This window comes from Salvelinus fontinalis, chromosome 13 (genome assembly GCF_029448725.1).
Source record: "Salvelinus fontinalis isolate EN_2023a chromosome 13, ASM2944872v1, whole genome shotgun sequence".
NCBI lineage: Eukaryota > Metazoa > Chordata > Actinopteri > Salmoniformes > Salmonidae > Salvelinus > Salvelinus fontinalis.
The window spans coordinates 39522279-39545942 of NC_074677.1; the positions used below are offsets into that span (position 1 = coordinate 39522279).

Here is a 23664-nt window from a genome sequence, read left to right on the forward strand (position 1 = left end):
ACGTTTACTTTCTTAAGTTGATAGGAACACCTCCTAATATTGAGTTGCACCCCTTTTTGTCCTCAGAACAGCCTCAATTCGTCAGGGCAAGGTGTCAAGCGTTCCACAGGGATGCTGGCCCATGTTGACTCTGAAGCTTCCCGAAGTTATGTCAAGTTGGCTGGATGTCATTTTGGTGGTGTACCATTCTTGATACACACAGGAAACTGTTGAGTGTGAAAAACACTAACACCGTTGCAGTTCTTCACACACTCAAACCGGTGCATCTGGTACCTACTACCACACCCCGTTCAAAGGCACTTAAATATTTTGTCTTGCTCATTCACCCTCTGAATGGCAAATACAGTATACAATCCATGTCTCACTTGTCTCAAGACTTAAAAATCCTTCTTTAACCTGTCTCCCCGTCATCCACACTGGTTGAAGTGCATTTAACAAGTAACATCAATAATGGATCAAAGCTTTACTGGAAAGAGCAAGTGTTCCTAATGTTTTGTACAGTCAGTGTATATTTCTCAACGTAATAATTTTGTACGTTATTGACCCGGCCCATGCCAGTGAATTTGACACATAATCCATATTTGAATTGTTGCATTGATTATGTAGACATGACTGTGCAGTCAGTGATTAACCACTCTGAATGAACATAAGCAACACATGAGCCAGAATCAAGAACAGCTTTATTGTGACCTTTAAAAAATAACACAACACATAGAAGGGTAAAACGTGTTTCATGAAAACATCTCCAATGATTGATTTATTACAGTTCCCTGAATGGTAGTCCTCAAGCTTTCTTCTGTGATTTGGTGGTCCCCGGAACGGAAAAGGTTGGAGAAAGTGGTATACAGAATTCCCTGTGAAGGTAATGCAGGTTGGAGTTGTAATAACACATTCATCGGCAGATACAGATAAGCCTCCCTCTCAGAGATGGTCACATGCATCTGCTATCATTACCTCCCTCTCTGTGCACTCACTACCTGGTCACCTATTATCACTACAATAACAGTGGATGGATGCAGCGTTCTCAGCCAGTTTGTGCATGGTGTAGTACAGGGCAGCTGGTAGTGCTGCTGCTGTACCCTGTGTTAGGGCCAGTGAGGGCCAAGTGGGGTCATTGGAAATGTCATTGCCTCTATGTATGCAAAACAGCGAGGCACTGTGAATGTTCACAGAATAGTGTGTTAAAGCATTCCTGTAAAGGGACGTAGGGACTCAGACATGGGTGAGATGTTATGGAGGTTTTTATGTGGCTGAGGTTGGATGGATGGATGGATACTCTGAAGGACGTGTAGAGCACTGAGCAGCAGGCACTCCAGCAGCGATGGGGCTGACTTTAACTGCATTGTGGAATCAATATGTGGAACCTCCATGCACTGTAACGACAGTCAAGCTAATAGTCAATAACAAAGTCATTGGGAAGTTTTGAGGGTCTCTCACTCTATTTGGCAAATAACAGAAACCATCAGGAATACATGTCATGGTGAGTGTGTGGGTGTGCATAGGTACACTACCGTTCAAACGTTTGGGGTAACTTAGAAATGTCCTAGTTTTAGAAAGAAAAGCCTTTTTTTGTCCATTAAAATAACATCAAATTGATCAGAAATACAGTGTAGACATTGTTAATGTTGTAAATGACTATTGTAGCTGGAAACGGCTTATTGTAAGGGTTGCAGAACTGGTGGCAGTGAAGTTAGATGCAGGAGAGCAGAAATAGGTAATAGCCGGAGTAGTTTAATTTCAAAACCAACGGCAATAAAAAAAGAACCTACATGGGTACAAAACCCGACGGGCAACAGTAACATAGTGCACAAGCACTTACAAACAAACAATTCCACACAAGGACATGGGGGGAACAGAGGGTTAAATACACAACACTTAATGAGGGAAATGGAAACCAGGTGTGTAGGAAAACAAGACAAAACAAATGGAAAATGAAAAGTGGATCGACGATGGCTAGAAGACCGGCGACGCCGACAGCCAAACACCGCCCGAACAAGGAGAGGAAACGACTTAATAAGTCGTGACACTTATTTTTTACGGAATATCTACAGTCGTGGCCAAAAGTTTTGAGAATGACACAAATATGAATTTCCACAAAGTTTGCTGCTTCAATGTCTTGAGATATTTCTGTCAGATATTACTATGGAATACTGAAGTATAATTATAAGCATTTCATACGTGTCAAAGGCTTTTATTGACAATTACATGAAGTTGATGCAAAGAGTCAATATTTGCAGTGTTGACCCTTCTTTTTCAAGACCTTTGCAATCCGCCCTGGCCTGCTGTCAATTAACTTCTGGGCCATATCCTGACTGATGGCAGCCCATTCTTGCATAATCAATGCTTGGAGTTTGTCCGAATTTGTGCGGTTTTGTTTGTCCTCCCTCTTGAGGATTGACCACAAGTTCTCAATGGGATTAAGGTCTGGGGAGTTTCCTGGCCATGGACCCAAAATATTGATGTTCTGTTCCCCAAGCCACTTAGTTATCACTTTTGCCTTATGGCAAGGTGCTCCATCATGCTGGAAAAGGCATTGTTCATCACCAAACTGTTCCTGGATGGTTGGGAGAAGTTGCTCTCGGAGGATGTGTTGGTACCATTCTATATTCATGGCTGTGTTCTTCTGTAAAATTGTGAGTGAGCCCACTCCCTTGGCTGAGAAGCAACCCCACACATGAATGGTCTCAGGATGCTTTACTGTTGGCATGACAAAGGACTGATGGTAGCGCTCACCTTGTCTTCTCCGGACAAGCTTTTTTCCGGATGCCCCAAACAACTGGAAAGGGAATTCATCAGAGAAAATGACTTTACCCCAGTCCTCAGCAGTCTGATCCCTGTACCTTTTGTAGAATATCAGTCTATCCCTGATGTTTTTCCTGGAGAGAAGTGGCTTCTTTGCTGCCTTTCTTGACACCAGGCCATCCTCCAAAAGTCTTCGCCTCACTGTGCGTGCAGCTGCACTTACACCTGCCTGCTGCCATTCCTGAGCAAGCTCTGTACTGGTGATGCCCCGATCCCGCACCTGAATCAACTTTAGGAGACGGTCCTGGCGTTTGCTGGACTTTCTTGGGCGCCCTGAAGCCTTCTTCACAACAATTGAACCGCTCTAATTGAAGTTCTTGATTATCCGATAAATGGTTGATTTTAGGTGCAATCTTACTGGCAGCAATATCCTTGCCTGTGCAAAGCAATGATGACGGCACGTGTTTCCTCGCAGGTAACCATGATTGACAGAGGAAGAACAATGACTCCAACCACCACCCTCCTTTTGAAGCTTCCAGTCTGTTATTCAAACTCAATCATCATGACAGTGATCTCCAGCCTTGTCCTCGTCAACACTCAAACCTGTGTTAACGAGAGAATCACTGACATGATGTCAGCTGGTACTTTTGTGGCAGGGCTGAAATGCAGTGGAAATGATTTTGGGGGATTCAGTTCAGTTGCATGGCAAAGAGGGACTTTGCAATTAATTGCAATTCATCTGATTCCTCTTCATAACATTCTGGAATATTTGCAAATTGCCATCATACAAACTGAGGCAGCAGAATTTGTGAAAATTAATATTTGTGTCATTTTTCAAAACTTTTGGCCATGACTGTACATAACTGTACAAAGGCCAATTATCAGCAACCATCACTCCTGTGTTCCAATGGCACGATGTGTTAGCCTATCCAAGTTTATCATTTTAAAAAGCAAATTTATCATTAGAAAACCATTTTGCAATTATGTTAGCACAGCTGAAAACTGTTGTGCTGATTAAAGTAGCAATAAAACTGGCCTTCTTTCGACGAGTTGAGTAGTGTTACCAAAAAAGGTCTGCCTGAGAGTAGACCAGTGATTCAGACTAGAGCTCTGCTGCTCAAAAGGCAGTCAGCCCCTCTGTGACTGTGAGTGGAAAACAGCCGTTGAATTGAGCAAAGTGAGGAGAGCAATGGGCAGAGGTGAGAGGTGAGCAGGGGAAACAAAAAGTGACGTGAGCTGCATTTGACTGAGTGAGTCAGAGCCTTCTCTTCATGGTCAGAGTGAGAGTGTGAGCTCTGATAGCCCATTCATGTGAGTGGTCCTGATGACCTTCAGACGTACTGTGGTCAGTGTGTGTCAGCCTCTCTCTACACCAGGCTGCTGCAACTTAGCATCTAATTAGGAGCTGTGGATATCAGGGGCGTCATGCACCACAAAAAATCGGAGGGGGCACAAAGTACGTGAGGATGGCTGGTCGGTGGACTAGGGCCCCCATCTGGAAGTTTGAAAAATTCAAAATTCTCCAACACCTGAAACAGCTTTTCCCTGCGATCTAGAGCCTTAATCATTATGTTTATTTTTCTGCAAATCTAAGCATAACTTTCTTTTAAAGGAACAAAATATGCTTCTCTGCTAAAATCTGGGTAAAATATTGAAAGGGATGAGAGTCTAGTTCAGTACATTTAGATATTGTTTGCTTTTCTAAAGTCTACCAACCTTGCCAGCAGGCATGCCAGCTAAGATAGTTAGACAAGCTAGCTACTCTAACTTGATTGATACCCTGAAATGGCTTCTTGGTAGCTAATTATGAGGTTGGGAGAAGCCAACTCTATAAAATAGATAGGTGGCTAGTAGTATTACAGAGAAACAACCACAAAACATTTAACCAAAAATGTATATATTTTAAAACAATATGGGCATGCCACTCTGGTGGATATGTTTTGGTTGATCCTCTGATACAGAAAGACATGAGGAAACACATTGGGACTGTCACGTTCCTGACCTATTCTGTTAGTTTGTTGTATGTGTTAGTTGGTCAGGACGTGAGTTTGGGTGGGCATTCTATGTTGTCTGTTTCTATGTTGGTTTAAGGGTTGCCTGGTATGGCTCTCAATTAGAGGCAGGTGTTTGGCGTTCCTCTAATTGAGAGTCATATTTAGGTAGGTTGTTTCACAGTGTTCGTTGTGGGTGGTTGTCTCCTGTGTCAGTGTTTGTCGCACCATACGGGACTGTTCGGTTTATTTGTACATCGTTCTTTGTGTAGTCTATTTTCCCTGTTCGTGCGTTCTTCGTGTTTTATGTAAGTTCGTATAATTCAGGTCTGTCTACACATTCGTTTTGTTATTTTGTTAGTTTATTCAAGTATAGTTCGTTTTCTGTCTTGGTTGTTTTGTCGTGTCTTTATTAAATATGTCATTTCACAACGCTGCGCCTTGGTTCCATCACTACTCCTCCTCTTCGGTTGAAGAGGAGGAGGACTACCGTTACAGGGACCCAACAGATACGCTGTATATTCGACTATGATAAGATGATGGTGGGTGGGATGCGGTGTAGCTGTAAGGCTGTCATCACCTGTCAGGTACAGTGGCCGCTGGCCTTGCCCGGCTGATGTCTGAGAGCGATCAAATTGATAAAACGCTGCAGCCTTGGAGCCGTGTTCTGTCTCAGTGTTCTTAAAGCCATGAGACACAGTCTGACTAATACAAAGAGAAGGAGGAAGAGGAGGAGGAAGTTGAAGAGGATGAGGAAGAGGAGGAAGGATGCACCATGTGAGTAAAAGGGACATTTTCAATATGAGAATAAAGTAGAAATAATGGTAAAGGACAATATGTCAGGGTACTGACTATCCCAATGGCTGTGTGTTTGTGTGTGTGTGCACGCGTGTACGAGTGGGCACATGTATGCGTGCGTGTGCACATGAGGGCGTGTGTACAGATGTAGGATCTTAATTTGATCACCATATTGCAGAACCTTCCTGCAATGCATGAGGTTTAAAAAGGCTCCTTTACGGAAAATGTATCAGCCCCTACAAAAATGTCTATGAATTATAATCCACATAATAATTCACATTTCCTGTTGCTGCAGATTATTTAAATGAAGATCCTACACCTCTATGTGGTGCTATGTAATCAGCCTGTCAAATGCACAAAGGCTGTGTGAAGGGCATGTCTGTGTGGGTGGGTATTTTATCATCGAGGCCCCTAATATACCATGGCTTGTTGTTGCCATGGACAGCTGACTGCCCTGCTTCAAAGACCTCTTTGTAAATACAAACAAGTTATGTCAGTATTTCATACAATATGTGGCATGGAGTTCTAAACAACAATATCATTTTATACTGTACATTTCTGTAAATGCAATGTGTCATGTTTTACTTGCTACATTATAAGAATTACTTCTGGCAAGAGAGGTTAGATTTACTTACAAGTAAATGCCTTAAAAAAAGAAACGTGAATTAAGGCTGTGGCTGTCATGAAATGCTGTCAGCTGGTTATTGTCACGCAAAAGACTGCTGGTCCCACGGCAATTGACCGTTAATTAACATGTAACGGTCCTGACCTGTTTTATGTTGTTTTTGTATGTGTTTATGGTCAGGGCATGTGTTTTGGGTGGGCAGTCTATGTTATCTGTTTCTATGTTGGTTTTGGTTGCCTGGTATGGCTCTTAATTAGAGGCAGGTGTTTTGCGTTCTCCTCTAATTAAGAGTCATATTTAGGTACGGTGTTCTCACTGTTTGTTTGTGGGTGATTGTCTTCCATATCTGTGTTATGTCTTGCACCATACGGGACTGTTCGGTTGTTCGTTTCGTTTCGATGTAGTCTGTTTCCTGTCCGTAAGTGTTACGTTTAGGTATGTAAGTTTATGTTCAGGTTTCGTCTACGTTGTTTTCTTGTTTTGTATTTTTGAAAGTGTTTTGTTTTTTCGTGTTGCCATCGTCGTGTTAAATAAAAGATGGCTTATTTCCCTAATGCTGCATTTTGGTCTGATGATCCTTCTCTCCTCTCCTCGTCCGAGGATGAGGAGAGCGACAGCCTTTACAGAATCACCCACCACGCTAGGACCAAGCGGCAAGGGAAAACTCAACGGAGTAAGGGACAGGAAAAGAAGGAGCAATGGACATGGGACGATATATTGGACGGAAAGGGTTGCTACACATCGGAGGAGATCCTGGCTGGTAGGGATCGCCTCCCATGGGAACAGCTGGAGGCACTGAGGAGAGCAGAGGCTACCGGAGAGAGGAACCGGAGTTATGAGGGAACGCGTCTGGCACGGAAGCCCAAAAAGCCCGTAAGTAACACCCAAAAATTTCTTGGGGGGGCTAAGAGGTGGTGGGCCAAGGGCAGGTAGGAGACCTGCGCCCACTTCCCAGGCTTACCGTGGAGAGCGGGAGTACGGGCAGGCGCCGTGTTACGCAGTAGAGCGCACGGTGTCTCCTGTATGAGTGCATAGCCCAGTGCGGGTTATTCCACCTCCCCGCACTGGCAGGGCTAGATTGGGTATTGAGCCAGGTGTCATGAGGCCGGCTCAATGCGTCTGGTCTCCAGTGCGTCTCCTCGGGCCAGCATACATGGCACCTGCCTTACGCATGGTTTCCCCGGTTCGCCTACATAGGCCGGTGCGGGTTATTCCACCTCCCCGCACTGGTCGGGTGACTGGGAGCATTCAACCAGGTAAGGTTGGGCAGGCTCAATGCTCAAGAGTGCCAGTACGCCTCCACGGTCCGGTATTTCCGGCGCCACCTCCCCGCCCCAGCCTAGTACCTACAGTGCCTACACTACGCACTAGGCTACCAGTGCGTCTCCTGAGCCCAGTTCCTCCTCCACGCACTCTCTCTGTAGTGCGTGTATCCAGTTCGGTGCCTCCAGTTCCGGCACCACGCACTAAGCCTCCTGTGCGTCTCCAGAGCCCTGTACACACTGTATCTTCTCCCCCTACTAATCCTGATGTGCTTGTCCTCAGCCCGGTGTCACCAGTGCCGGTACCTCGCATCAGTTATAGAGTGGGCTTTGAGAGTACAGTGTGCCCTGTCCCTGCTGCCCGCACTAGTAGGAAGGTGCTTATCCTTAGCCCGGTGCCTCCAGTTCCGGCACCACGCACCAGATCTACAGTGCGCCGTATCCGGCCAGAGCCATCCGTCTCACCAGCGCCATCTGAGCCATCCGTCTCCCCAGCGCCATCTGAGCCATCCGTCTCCCCAGCGCCATCTGAGCCATCCGTCTCCCCAGCGCCATCTGAGCCATCCGTCTCCCCAGCGCCATCTGAGCCATCCGTCTCCCCAGCGCCGTCTGAGCCATCCGTCTCCCCAGCGCCATCTGAGCCATCCGTCTCCCCAGCACCGTCTGAGCCATCCGTCTCCCCAGCGCCGTCTGAGCCATCCGTCTGCCATGAGCCTGCAAAGCCGCCCGTCTGCCATGAGCCTGCAAAGCCGCCCGTCTGCCATGAGCCTACAGAGCCGTCCGCCAGACAGGAGCCGCTAGAGCCGCCAACCAGACAGGATCTGCCAGAGCCGCCAACCAGACAGGATCTGCCAGAGCCGCCAACCAGACAGGATCTGCCAGAGCCGCCAACCAGACAGGATCTGCCAGAGCCGCCAGCGAGCCATGAGCAGCCAGAGCCGTCAGAGAGCCATGAGCGTCGAGAGCCGTCAGCCCGCCATGAGCGTCGAGAGCCGTCAGCCCGCCATGAGCGTCGAGAGCCGTCAGCCCGCCATGAGCGTCGAGAGCCGTCAGCCCGCCATGAGCGTCGAGAGCCGTCAGCCCGCCATGAGCGTCGAGAGCCGTCAGCCCGCCATGAGCGTCGAGAGCCGTCAGCCTGCCATGAGCGTCGAGAGCCGTCAGCCAGCCATGAGCGTCGAGAGCCGTTCAGTCAGGCTCTGCCTGAGTATATCAGCCGGGACCTGCCCCTTGTCCCGGTGTTGCCCCTTGTCCCGGTGCTGCCCCTTGTTCCGGTGCTGCCCCTTGTTCCGGTGCTGCCCCTTGTTCCGGTGCTGCCCCTTGTTCCGGTGCTGCCCCTTGTCCCGGTGCTGCCCCTTGTCCCGGTGCTGCCCCTTGTCCCGGTGCTGCCCCTTGTCCCGGTGCTGCCCCTTGTCCCGGTGCTGCCCCTTCTCCCGGTGCTGGCCATTCATTTAGGGGATGTTAGTTTTAGGGTGGTCATTGGGAGGGGAAGACAGAAGCGGGGAGGGACTATGCTGGTGTGGGGACAGCGTCCAGAGCCGGAGCCACCACCGTGGTCAACTGCCCACCCAGACCCTCCCCTGGACTTTGTGCTGGTGCGCCCGGCGTTCGCACCTTGAGGGGGGGGTTCTGTAACGGTCCTGACCTGTTTTATGTTGTTTTTGTATGTGTTTATGGTCAGGGCATGTGTTTTGGGTGGGCAGTCTATGTTATCTGTTTCTATGTTGGTTTTGGTTGCCTGGTATGGCTCTTAATTAGAGGCAGGTGTTTTGCGTTCTCCTCTAATTAAGAGTCATATTTAGGTACGGTGTTCTCACTGTTTGTTTGTGGGTGATTGTCTTCCGTATCTGTGTTATGTCTTGCACCATACGGGACTGTTCGGTTGTTCGTTTCGTTTCGATGTAGTCTGTTTCCTGTCCGTAAGTGTTACGTTTAGTTATGTAAGTTTATGTTCAGGTTTCGTCTACGTCGTTTTCTTGTTTTGTATTTTTGAAAGTGTTTTGTTTTTTCGTGTTGCCATCGTCGTGTTAAATAAAAGATGGCTTATTTCCCTAATGCTGCATTTTGGTCTGATGATCCTTCTCTCCTCTCCTCATCCGAGGATGAGGAGAGCAACAGCCTTTACATAACATCAAAACGTTTAGCATCTCCAGGCCTCCAGGCATACTGTACAAGCCGCATACAAGCCGCTGATGCGTGCCCATTTAAAAATGTTTATAATAAATGTATTTGATATACACCATCACAATAAATACATTATTTATTTTAATCAGGTCTAAAGAAACATTATGATGTGAAGAAAATGTATTTCAGAAGAACAGACTATGAGTTGGCCTACTGTATGCTATCTGGCTATGTGCCAGATAGCATACAGGCTTGTAGGCTTGTTCATTTAGCAGACAATATATGCTTATAAGTCCCGTGTCATTCTTTTATATTATATGATTTTATTGTAAGAAGAATATAATTGAACGTAGCTGAATAAAATGCAAGGCATATTTTTCCCAACATACTGTATATGCTAAATGTAGAGTTATTTGGCAACTTTAGTTTTGAATGATACAAACCTTAGTTTGTCTTAGAAATCAACGCATACAGTGTATTCGGAAAGTATTCAGACCCCTTGACTTTTTCCACATTTTGTTACATTACAGCCTTATTCTAAAATGTATTCAATTGTTCTTTTTGCCCTCATCAATCTACACACAATACCCCGTAATGACAAAGCAAAAACAGTTTTTTATGAAAAACTTAAATATCACAGTTACATAAGTATTAAGACTCTTTACTCAACACTTTATGACTCTACAAGCTTGGCAAACCTGTATTTGGGGAGTTTTTCCAATTCTTCTCTGCAGATCCTTTCAAGCTCTGTCAGGTTGGATGGGGAGTGTCGCTGCACAGATATTTTCAGGTCTCTCCAGAGATGTTCGATTGGGTTCAAGTCCGGGCTCTGGCTGGGCCACCCAAGGACATTCGGAGACTTGTACCAAAGCCACTCTTGCGCTGTCTTGACTGTGTGCCTAGTGTCATTGTCCTGTTGGAAGGTGAACCTTCACCCCAGTCTTAGGTCCTGAGAGCTCTGGAGTCAGGTTTTCATCAAGGATCTCTATCTACTTTCCTCCATTCATCTTTCCCTTGATCCTAACTAATCTCCCTGCCACAGAAAAATATGCCCAAAGCATAATAATGCCACTGCCATGCTTCACTGTAGGGATGGTGCAAGGTTTAATCAGACCAGAGAATCTTGTTTCTCATGGTCTGAGTCATTTAGGTGCTTATTGGCAAACTCCAAGCAGACTGTCATGTGCCTTGTACAGAGTGGCTTCTGCCTGGCCACTGTACCATAAAGGCCTGATTGGTGGAGTGCTGCCGAGATGGTTGTCCTTCTGGAAGGTTCTCCCATCTCCACAGAGGACCTCTGGATCTCTGTCAGAGTGACCATCAGGTTCTTGGTCACCTCCCTGACCAAAGCCCTTCTCCCCCGATTGCTCAGTTTGGCCGGTTGGGCATCTCTAGGAAGAGTATTGGTGGTTCCAAACTTCTTCCATTTAAGAATGATGGAGGCCTCTGTGTTCTTGGGGACCTTCAATGATACAGACATTTTTTGATACCCATACCCAGATCTGTGCCCCGACACAATCCTCTCTCAGAGCGCTACGAACAATTCCTTCGACCTCAAGGCTTGGTTTTGCTCTGACGTGCACTGCGGACTGTTTTTCCATATCATGTCCAATCAATTGAATTTACCGCAGGTGGACTCCAATCAAGTTGTCGAAACATCTCAAGGATGATCAATGGAAACAGGATATTTCTGAGCTCAATTTCTTATAGCAAAGAGACTCAATACTTATTTAATAAGGTATTTCTTTTTTTTTTTAAATTTAATAAATGTGCAAACATTTCTAAAAACCTGTTTTCGCTTTGTCATTATGTTGTATTGTGTGTAGTGTGGTGTACCGCAGGTTAGCCACCAAGGGGAGACTCGTTGAGTTCTGGTGACAGACGGAGTCTGCATCACTCTGCTGGACGTGCCAGGTCTCGATGGGCCAGGACTAATTGGGGCTGATTGTGATTAGTTATTAATCAGGGCACTGATTGTTCACCAGCTGGACAAGTCCCACAAAGCTGCCAGAAGGGCAGTTCACAGGGGTAGGTACTGAGGAAGAGAGGTTACAGGCCAACATTGTGACACCACAAGGGAGCTGCCAGATGGGGGGTGGGTGCCGTACCCGAGTTTCCAGTACCCCACCTCGTGGGCAGAGATTGTCCGCTGTTCACGGCACGAGCTGAGGAAAAATGTACGAGCCAGCAGAGGGCGAGATTGAGGATGACCCGTCGCCTGAGCTGCCCAGAAGCAAGGGGTTGACAAACCCGTATCTACTGTTCTCGAGTCCAAGTCCGAGGGGGCGCCGGAACCCGATCCCCCCTGGTGAACAACTGGAGGAGGAGCCCATCCTCCCCTCATAGATTTCGAGGGACCAGCCGAGACACCCACCATGGGCCTACTGAGGGGACAGTTCGGGACTGCCCAGTGGGAGGATCCGAACTTGAAAGCCGCCGCAACCTAAGTGATAGCGGTGGCTGGCCAGTTACTTCCGGGGGGTGAGTGACTGGCGAAAACCCACATTTTCAAATCAAGAATAACCTTCTGTATCAGGTGTCGTGCCAACAGGGAGAACTTTGAGAGGTACTGTTGCTTCCCCGATGGTACGTGGGAATCGTTCTTCAGCTGGTCCACACCCATCTGTTGGGGGCGCACCTGGGAATGGAGAACACCCGGGAATGGTTCGCCGCCCGGTTCCACTGACCTGGGAAGAGGAGGGCCGTGGAAAACTATTGTCACAGCTGCCAGTGTTGGACGCGCTCAGGCAGGCTGGGTTGACAGCAAACCCCAAGAAATGCAAACTAAGGTTCGAGGAGGTTGAGTACCTGGGCTATTTGATCGGACAGGGGAAGGTCAAGCCCCAGGAGAGGATGGTCCACGAAGTACGTAACTGGCCCATTCCACACACCAAGACACAGGCCAAGTCCTTCCTGGGACTGGCAGGATACTACAGCCGGTTTAACCCCAACTTTGCAGGTATAGCCTCCCCCTTACCGATCTAAACAAGGCCCGCCTCCCAAAAACAGTGAAATGGACGGGCGAGACTGAAGTGGCATTCAGGCATCTGTAGGAAGCGCTTTGGTCCCATCAGATTCTCGTAACGCCTGATTTCCAGGTACCGATGTTGGTCCAGATGGACGCATGCAACACGGGACTAGGGGTCGTTCTGTCTCAGGTACACGATGGGGAGGAGCACCCCATCATGTACATAAGCCGAAAGCTGATACCTAGAGAAAAAAAGTCCTTGATTGTCGAGAAAGAGTGTCTAGCAGTGAAGTGGGCGCTAGACATTCTCAAGTATTACCTGTTGGGCACCCATTTTCACCCTGGTCACAGACGATGGACACAAACGATCGGGTCACAAGGTGGTTCTTGTCCCTTCAACGCTTCTCTTTTTCTGTTGTGCACAGGTCAGGGGCGAAGCATGGGAAACGCGGATGCCCTATCGAGAAGGGAGACATACATCACACTGACGACAGCCCACTCCCCGACCGCAGGTTAGTCACCAGGGGGAGACTCGTTGAGGCCTGGTGACAGACGGAGTCTACGTCACACGGTGATGGCTCCCTCTGCTGGGCTTGCCAGGTCTCGACGGGCTCTCTGGCCAGGACTGATTGTTCACCAGCTGGACGAGTCCCATAAAGCTGCCAGATGGGCAGCACACAGGGGTAGGGACTGAGGAAGAGAGGTTACTCCTGTATAGTCGTGCGCAGTACCAAAGATAACGGAGGGAGCTCGGTTTTGTTCCCCACAGGATACAGCAAGAGCCCAGTTGACGGTTTCCCGGGGAGGTCTCCTAGAGGAGACCTATTCTTTTCTCTTTGTTTATTATTTAAATAAACACCCTTGCAACCGAGCTAATACAATTCTGTCCATGTCTGATCTGTGTAAACATCTTGACCAAACCCCCTGGTCTGCCACAGTAGATTGAGGAGGAAAAAAATTAATTTAATACATTTTAGAATAAGGCTGTAACGTGGAAATGTGGAAATGTGGAAAAAAATCTATGGGTCTGAATACTTTCCGAATGCACTGTGTATGGGCTGTATAATGCAACTATAGGCTATTGATCATTTGATAAAGTTGTAAAAAAAACTTGCGCTCTGTTCCTTGCCTCGAACTTGCACACTATTCTTTCATCAAGTGATCATATTTTCACCCATCAGACTATTCTCAATTTAACCTTGTCTTTACTAACATGTAAAAGGCATTTTGATTTATAATGGCCCATTATTAATTGTGCAGGAACGGAACAGGGGCAGGAACAGAAATATGGGCAGGGGCAGGGAAAAAGACATGTCATCTGTATGCACTCTAATAGCGAATGGAGGCTGCATTCCTGCTGGTTGCTTTTTCAATGATGCCTGGTAGGCTACTCCAGTTATTTCACTCCATGCATTAACCACAGTTTGAGGAGTATGCAGCCTCTTTCTGCACGACAGGTGAGATTCTGCCCAAACTCTGTATGCCATGGGTTCCTCAAACCTGTTCCTGCAGCTATCCAGTGCTTTATTTCTGAAAATAAGTGAAATCTGTTCGGGAACATCGAGAGTAACATGTTTTCACAACAAAGCATATTTCATTAAACTGTTGACAGCCCCTCTCTCTGCGAGCTCGAGAAAGAGATGAAGGAGAGAGAGGAGGAGATGGAAAAGCACGGTGCTGAGATATTCTGCAGCTAAAGGTAATGTGTCAGCCTCATAATGCCCTAGGCTGCTAGGCTACTAGGCTATTCGAAATCAAATACAAATTCATTGTAATTGTAGGCTAACTCTGTAAGCTGCCCTGCACAATCAATTAATCAACAGCGTCACCTAGGCCTATACGTTCTCTCCCAAACTCATGGATAGAAAGTTTGGAGCAGAGCATAACCAGTCCATCCAGTTTGCATAATACTACAGTCCACACTCAAAGGCAATTACTGGAATTTATTTAATTTTTGAGTATAGGCTAGACCAACTATGTACCGAAGACACCTTAAATTAGTAAAAAAAAAAAAGATTATTTTCTGACATGCATAATATGCTGTAGGCTATTTATTGTATAATAGTACAATCATTGATTAAATTCAGGTAATTTTTGGGGGGGCTTGCATAAGCTCTAATATGCGTGTGAGTGTTTTGAATTAATCATCACCTTAGAAATTGCTGTAAATTTCTTTGTGTCAGGCTTTGAAACAACATCAACAATGACCATGTTTTCCACTCATTTTCAACCTGTTGTTGAACTACTTTCTTCAAATTGATCATCTCAGTGAGACGAGTTTTAAAAGAACGATACTGTGTTTGAGTGTTTGATGTAATTTTGGATTACATTGACGTCAGAGTGGTTAGAAGGACCACAAGGCCCTGAGTACCAGGCCATCAGATCATTAGTTAGTTGGTTACTACCAATGCATGTCCAGAGTGCATAAGAGGAGATTACCTTGACGGTCACTTGGAATTTTACTGCGGTCATGACTCACAACTGCCGGTGTGGTGGTGATATGGTCAATGCAACATCCATAACGTCAATACATTATGGAATTCATATACATTCTATTTGGAATGTTATTAACAAGGTGCTCGATGTTCATTTTGGACTTGTCAAGCTGACACTGCTGAGCTTGGGGATACAGTGGCTCTCATTAGCACAGTCTGCTGAATCTATTGACAGAATCCCACATGACCTGGAAGATGCTACTCACCATATATATATGTCAGATAGAAGCAATGATCAGGGGCCTAACAGATGCAGCTCCCAGATGCAGAGTCCATGGGGTCACAACCACTATAGTTCAGTGTTGGGACTGACTGAGCAGGCTGGGCAGGATGCCATACAGACATCTCACAGCCTGCTGCCATGGAAATACAGAAGGTTTTTGGGAGCAGCAGCACTTCCTACAGATGTAGGATCTTAATTTGAGCCAGTTTTCTACAGCAGGAAAATAATCCTGCGGCAACAGGAAATGTGAATTATTATGTGGATTATTATGAATGGACATTTTTGGAGGGGATGATACATTTTTCGTTAGGTCAAAAGAAGTCTGAATTTTCAAAGTGGAAATTACAAACTTTAGAATCCTTTTTAAAACTAAAACACACTACAAGTTTCCATTTCCTGCTGTGTAGGAACATTTTCAGCAACAAAAGAGTGATCAAATTAACATCCTACATCTGTAAGTGCAGAATGCAACGTCTATATATATTTACTTCTCCTATGCCAGACGAGAGTGCTCAGTTTGATTAGGATGTGTTTATCAGTGCATCAGCAGGACCAAGTTACGAGTCAGTCTTAGGCTAACTGGGAGCCATTAACACATTGTGCAACCTGCTAGAGCCATACTGTGCATAGGCTTGGGTTAAAGGGCTTCCCACCCCTCAATTCACACAGCCCTTCTAGGCATGGCCACCATATACAGCTACATTATGATTTATGCCATTAAACCCATAGTGCGAGCTCTATAAACATATTCTCTAAATACATCCCTGTTCAGCAGGGCTGTAAGGCAGGAAAAGGCCCAGGAACTGAATCACACAAAGCCCATATAGAGGGCACAAACACTAGCCAAGGCATGGATGAATCAATCGGCGATGGTGTTCACCGAAAAGCATCGCAAATAGATTGCATTTTCTGGGGAAATATTATTCAATTCCCTTGTTCTGCCAGGTGGTCCGTGCAGCTAGAACGACTTCATCAGGGAGTGACTGGTGATCTATCCTGCGTGGAGAATGGGAATGTATTCAGGGGGAAAAGGAGCTTTATTAGAGCTCTGTGAGGGCACTCCAGCTTATTGAGACAAATACGGCTGGCAGCTGAGGAAGGGAACAGAGCCTGCAGCCGGGGGCCTGGAGCCCTAGACCCTGCAGACTGGAGCAGGCCTCATTTGGGGCAAATAGGAGGGGAGGGCAGAACCACTTCCTTCCTGCTTCCTGCGTGTTCTCATCCCTGCTGAGTCAGGTGGGTAACCCTGTTCTTTTAAACTAGCCTTATTCAGGGTGACTCAGCTCCCATTTCTACTGCTAAGCGGGAGAAAGTCCATGCATTTAACGCAACTCGGTGATGCACAGCAGTTTTTAACACTGGGCTGGGCGAGAATGACTCCTCTACGCTGCTGATGTAAGGAACACAGAATAATACTGCTAATTAGTTAGAAGCTAATGATAACCAAAGTCAGGATAGAGAACATCTGTGTGCATGGTTGTTCATTCAGAGCTAATATATTTTTATACAATGGCCTAATGGTTGACAATTGTTCGGTGAAAGTATAACTTAAAGGGGTTGCAGTAGTCAGCTCTATGGTATGATTGTGATGGGAGCTGATTACCCCAGCATGCTTTTAAGAAATCCCCTGGAGGGTTAATTCTAGTCTGTGTGGGTGGTAGGAGGCCCTCTGATACCATGTGACATCCTGTTGTCTGGTTTGGCTGAAACACAATAACAGTACAGATAAACATCTAGAACCTTGCCTCCAGTTTGCATCTGTTGTGTGTCAGTTGCACGTGAGATGAAACACAGTAAACCTCAATTATAGAAAACCTGGATTGCTGATGCTGTATAATGGCAAATGAGAAGCTTTGAAGTCACTGGCCACCATAGGAATGAATGGAATTCTACAGTATTTCAATAAAATGTTTCAAGGAATGATTCAAAATGACATATATTTATTTGTTGTAGTGGGGACAGTATTTGTTTTTTAACATCTTCATGTTCAGTTCTTAATATAAAGTGTGCATTAAGGTTTATGTAATAGAATAAACTTGTCAAATATTAATGTCGACATTAATACATGCATTTCTATAGCTTCCAAAATATATACATTTTTACAATGGTGGAGTACCAATATGGCTGCTTGGTGGCTTCAAAACAGCACCACCCTGTCAGTTATCTAGGGTTAATACATATCATTGGTAAGCCCTTACTACCAATGCAAGAAGTGAGCTCAAGATGCTTTTAAAACATCATGCCATCGAATATTACCTTAATGCTTGTAGCAGCATGCCACTGATGTGCGGCTCATTACCTCTAGACATTGGCCATCTCATTTCACGGGCTCGGTTTTCATTAGCTGTCCGGGCCTCCTGCCCATTAACTAAATTAAGGCTTGGATGCAAACTTCTGGCTCCAAGCAAGACCTCCGGGCTGCTTAACTGGGCCAGTGAGCTTCACTGACAGAGGGACACATTTATTCCAAACCAAGGCCTGACTCAGCCATGAGAAAGGGGGTGGGTAAGAGAGAGAGTGAGAGAGAGACAGGGAGAGAGAGAGAGAGAGAGAGACAGAAAAAGAAATGCAGAGAGTAAAAAAAGAGCTAGAGAAAGCAACGGAGGGGTGTCTTTGAGATGACCATAACATCCAATTTACATACATTACCGTCACACAGCCACAGGAAATGAAATAAACATAAGTCCCAGCAGAGAGTCCTAGCCAGTGAGTTCTTAGTGAGTGGAGACATCCCTTCTAGAGGAGTGACAGTGTAGGCAGGCGCTGCCTAGTCATCATGACACACCACACTGTCACTTATCGAGAGGATGACTGGAATGTCTAAGACAAATGGCTGTGGAGCAGCTACCAGAAAGAGGAAAAACATGTAGGTCCATGTACATTATGGCTTAAATTGGTTTAATATGTCTCCAGTTAGGCATGATGCTGAAATAACAATAACTTGTGTTCCTGGTACATTAAATACGATGGGTCCTGTTTGTGCCCTGTTATCCTGTAGTTCCTGCTTCCCAGTCTTATCTTCCTCTCCATTTCTTTGTTCTTGTGAATGTTTTTTCTCCTGCGCTATCTTGCATGATGGACCGACTACCTGTAACGGTATGCACACCATTTCCGTCCCTGCACTACTGTATGTGCAGGCACATGGTTACTAATACATTAGGTGGGAGCACTGAGGCTGAGTGAGTACATCATATGCATTGTAATGATGCAATCCATGTGGTGTCATAGCTCAATACCATCAAGGTGAGATTCACACTCGGATGTGTTAATCCACGATTCAGCTTGTGAACCAGAGTCAGGCTAGAGGTGCTTTAAACAGACACACATGGAAATAAACCCATCTCACCATAGGAGCATGAAAAGAAGTACCTAGTGAACTATTGTACAAAGGCGATAAGACTACTTCAATACCACAGTGTACATGAGGCTCAGGCAAGTTGATTTATAATGCAGAATTTCGTCACTATTTCATTATTGCTACTGTCCATCAAGACGAGGCTACAGGGGTTTAACCACCAACAATGCTTTATAATTCATGATTGTTCTACACAATTGATGAACTTTCCCTATACTGTTGGTTGCCCTTTTTAGTATTCAGTGAATGCATGATGACAGAAAATACGTTGTTATGTGAGTTATATAAAAACACTTTTCCCTTATTGTTAACAGTAACTGATTTAAATTATAACAAACACTGAAATGTAGCTATTGCTCACTTTTTAGTTTTGATATATGCTGATCATCGAGTTTTCAAAATTCTAGCAATAACATGTATGCATACATGCCAGAGTCATTGAAAAAGTTGAAATATCTATGTGGAATGTGATTTGTTGCGCATTTGAAATGCCCAGTCCTATACGGAGTAGTAACTTTTCCTCGGGCGGAAGTTGTACCGTTTGCTGACGCTAGGAGCTGTCCATGGTGCTGAAGCGTCAGCAGCGTATTAGCTGTCTTGACGGTGCTGACAGCACAGAGAGCCAGGAATCTGTTTACTGAGCGTTACAATTAAACGGGCTCTGCGTTTCAGTTGATTCTTGTCAGATCTGCTTATTGCGCGACTTGCTAAATAAGTGCAAAAGCAGCACGGCTTTCTCTGTGTTTCACAGACCTCACGGACATTTTATTTATACGTTTGCTTATTTTGCTCTGGAAAGTATTTAATACAAGGACGTATTCTGTGAGCAGAGAGCGACTTCGACTTCAGTAGACATGTGTATAAGAAGAGACGACCAATTACACGTCATCTTTACGGTGTTGGTTCTCGCTGCTGCGGTGACAAACGGGCAAGGTAAGAAATAGATTCAGTCCTACGTGGAGTTCTGGAGAAAATGACTACGTTTTAATGTCAGTCTGCTACGATAGTAGACTATTTGCGATATCAGCCCCTACGGCTCCGCGTATGGTATCAACTGTTCCTGGCACCAGATCTACAAGTGTGTTTGTGCTCTTAGTATAATTCTATATTTATATGCATAAGTCCATTAAGGACAAGGATCTGTATTCTGTCCCTGATATCCTCGCATGCATCCCGGTCTGTCTACAATAAAGTAAAATCCCCCAAAAGCCCTTAGTACTTGGAAGCAGAAAGAAAACGTCACAGGGACTTACGTTACTTAATTCCTTTAAAACATGATGTAATATTTAAAAATGTTTCACTGGGTGTGTTTGCATCATTATATACATTTAATCAAGCTTAGAGCTCTACTTAGTCATAACAATCACATGGAACAAAAGTTAAGCATGCCCTTATTTAATAAATAAATATATGCTGTAAATATATGGAATACAAATGTAGATATTGCACCAAACATAACATACACTCTCAATTAACATAGTTACTGATCATATTGCTTGATTCATTAAAATGGGCAAGGGGTTTGTAAAAAACATTTTAGGAGTCTACTTTGTACTCTCTATCACAACACTTTTGTTTTGGTTTTTGACAACCGGATTCAAAGAACAACTGTAATGGAATATAATAATTATGGCATACAATACTGCCTTTCTGGTTAAGAAACATCAATGAAAAGTCACATTCAATAATGTAGCATACAATTAGGAGTAGCCTAGACCAACATTTTACGCAACACCGGGGTGAGCAGACCTTTACTATTTGTGTGAGATGGTCCATGTGGCAGACGGTGAATAAGATTCTAATCCTCAGGAAGATGGAGATTACTGACCGAGCTGTTTGACACAGTTGAGTGCTACAGCGGGAAGCACCTCTACCCATTGCACAGTGCAACGGTCTTTAAAACAAATACATATATTTTTTAGGTGCAATGGTCTCAGTTATTCATGTTCTGTCCACACAATTTTATAAAGCCATGTCACTCGAACTTTGTAGTCTGTAAACAATATCCCAATCTTTATTCAATTATGTGACTTTTAAATGTCCTAAACCAGTTTAGGCTAGTCTAATATTTTCTACTATTTTCATCCCTATGATTATGAGAAACCACATCATTTTTTCCTTTTGCCTCTGAGCAAGTGAATATTTAACCTCTTTGCATTCACCTGCAGATCTATGAGTTTAGTTTTTCAGTCATCGTTTATTTTTCATAGAAACTGGATCGATACTGTAGACTGACATGAACTTCATCTGAGCCAGTATATGCATCATGAGACATGCAATTTATTCTGTATCCATAATGTCATGTAAATAACTCATGCCATGCACTGTTCAGGCTCTTTACACAGAGATCCCATCAAATACTTTATGAATAAGACCCTATGAATTGCAAATTCCCCTTTGTTTGAAACCATTAGCTATTTGTCTAAGGAGCTTAGAGGATTGCGTATAGAGTACTAACTGTGAGAGTGTATAAACAGGCCGACAGGCTGCGTCAACAGCTTTCCCACTCTTCTCTCTATTGCAGTCATCCGGTACAGTAGACCAATATGTTCAAGGGGTATTTCAATGTCATACACTGATTTCTCATCGGCATAATGTGTTGTGTACGTTCCCTTTATTCACAGATGATGACAGACCAATAAATACTTATATAACTAGATTTAATAAAAAAGTCTTCACTCCTGGTGTCAAATTATGACAACTGACTACACTGTCATGATACAAGCCATTGATTTGGTTGACCGATTCAGCTGACCAATTACATTAAAAAAATAACAGTTAAAGACATGATATGAAGTTACAGTAGCTGTCAGCTGACACCAGGCATAACTGTCATATGTTGAGTCATTATTATGACTGCATTATTTAGGCCTAAAGACGAAGCATCAAGTAAACAACAACTTCTTTGTGTCGTGACAGCCCATAGTGCTTAGTATGAGATCAATTCATTGCTGACTGCTTAAAGAATTACAACAGCCTCCCTGTAAACACACCAGCTGACCAGCATCCCTCGCTCACCGCTGAACACTCCTGGAAGAAGGAACAAAATGCACACAATATTTTTTTTAGAGCAAAGTACTTTTGATAGTTTCCATTAGTGCATTCAAGGCTGAAGATATTTAATAATAACAATCAGCGGTGTAAATGTGCCCTTGTGTTGTTTTTTTCTGTGTTAACTTGAGCAATGTTTTTAATGCATCAGACTTTCACGGAGCAGAAAACCAAGCCTTGCTTCACTTTTCTTTGTATGGCTGATGTCAGCCTAGATTCAAAGCTTTGGCTAGAGACAAATTGCTTAACACCTTGAAATACAATGGAATGGTATTCATCTTGACAGGGTAATTACTGCTCAGTGATCACTATCTATCTTAAGCTATTTTAAGGTCTGACCTTTCACCTTTCTCCTTTGTCTTTAAAGAGCGGCTATCATGCATGCTATTCATGCTCTCTACAATACGCACGCACGCACGCACGCACGCACGCACACACACACACACATACACACACAAACGATTTCCCATTCTTTCTTTGGATATCTTGGTTTGTGTGTGGTAGTTTGTGTTTCCAACATTTTCACAGTAATTCGGAGCCCATTATCTCTGTACAGTGTCCCACATTATCTGAATGTGCTAACATGTGCAGGGTGGGATCTAAGAGATTGAGTTTGGGGATGTTTTATGTATCCTGCAGCTCATTAAATCAATTACGAGCCCCTCCTGGTTGATGGAGCTCTCCTTGACACGCCACTGTTGGTTTGAATATTGTACTAAAGATGAAAGTCTGTGATTAGAATAATGAGCCATTCAACAGAGCTGTGTTGTGGAAGAATGAAGGATTCTTACCCATGGTTTGTGCTAGATGGGGGTTCAGGGGCTGGAATATGCCTGGAAACAGGTACTTATTACTCTAAGAATTGCAAATGAATTTAAATTGCACGACAGAGGTTTTCACTAAACGTCCATATTTTATTTTTGCTCTTGGGGACACAGTTATCCTCCCCAAGTTTTGTGGGAGCTTGATATTGAGACAGGGTGGGGGCAGCTAGTTTCACTTTCAGATAGATGTACTGTAGACAACATAGATAATCAAATAATGACCATTTCTCAATAGAATTACAAGCTTATGTAAGTTGATGTACTCTTAATCGATAGCATGCAGTCATTCAGTCTATAGCCTAAAGAAAATTCATAAAGCCACCATCAACTTAGTCACGGATGGAGCATTTGAGATAAATGAGTGACACCCCCACCTCATTTTAGAGCGAGGAGAGAAAGCCTGTCATTCTTTGTGATCCGGAGTAATCGTTTCCTCACAGCGTTTTTAGGAAGGTGGTGGGAGTGTGTGGCACACAGGCAGGCAGCAGACGTCCCATTCAATTATACTGCACGTTCTTGAATTCTGATCATCCTGTAATTTCAGAGGAGGGGATAGAAAATGTTCAACACCTGTTTTCTGGATTACTGGTGATTAACTTCATCAAGGGCCATTCAACATCTGCACGCTGTCATAATTAGTTTCGCTTTCCTTCAGCTTGTCAATTGTAAATGAGAGTCATTATGCCAGAATGACCCCTTTTCCGGGCTTGGCGCCTGACAGTGCCGTTCCCTGCTTCTCTGCCTTTCTGCCTCTCTCGGCCTACCAGGTGGAGCATATAACCTGGCTTTATGCTGCCATTTGTCAGCTCTCCATCTGATAAGGCTTTCTGCTCTTACAGTATGTCACATGCATTGTAATGTCAGTCATCATATTTTTAAATGTGGTTTAAAAGGTTTATATTTTTGTGGAAACTATTCTGTAAATATCTTGTTAAAATAATCTCTGAATTCATTTACATTTTACTCTGCAATGATTCTCTCTATTTGACATTTTATTGCTGTATGTACTCAATGTAGAATTAATTCTGTTGTTCTTGTATAAATAAGGGGTTGCTTTAGTAGTCAAAACCTTAGCCTAGAGAAAAGCATGGAACCTTTCATGGCTGTTTACCATTGCTTCACTCTAAGTGGCCCTGGGTATGGCTCTTTGGTGATAGATAAGGATTTGATGAGCAGGTTCTTCAGGAGGACTTATCATCCGTTTTCAGA

General features: G+C 44.5%; 2 protein-coding genes across 2 annotated transcripts in view; one reads left to right on the plus strand and one right to left on the minus strand.

Annotated features, from left to right (window-relative positions):
* Positions 1–12162, minus strand: part of LOC129867843 (peroxisomal sarcosine oxidase-like) — a 41794-nt gene extending 29632 nt beyond the window's left edge. The window contains exon 1 of the mRNA XM_055941328.1: positions 12064–12162. Within this exon, the coding sequence (XP_055797303.1) occupies positions 12064–12162 (99 nt within the window). The remainder of the gene's footprint in view (positions 1–12063) is intronic.
* Positions 12163–19148: 6986 nt separating this feature from the next.
* LOC129867844 (seizure protein 6 homolog) overlaps positions 19149–23664 on the plus strand; it is a 182916-nt gene continuing 178400 nt past the window's right edge. Inside the window, exon 1 of the mRNA XM_055941330.1 lies at positions 19149–19513. Coding sequence (XP_055797305.1) covers positions 19435–19513 — 79 coding nt within the window. The 5' untranslated portion in view covers positions 19149–19434. The remainder of the gene's footprint in view (positions 19514–23664) is intronic.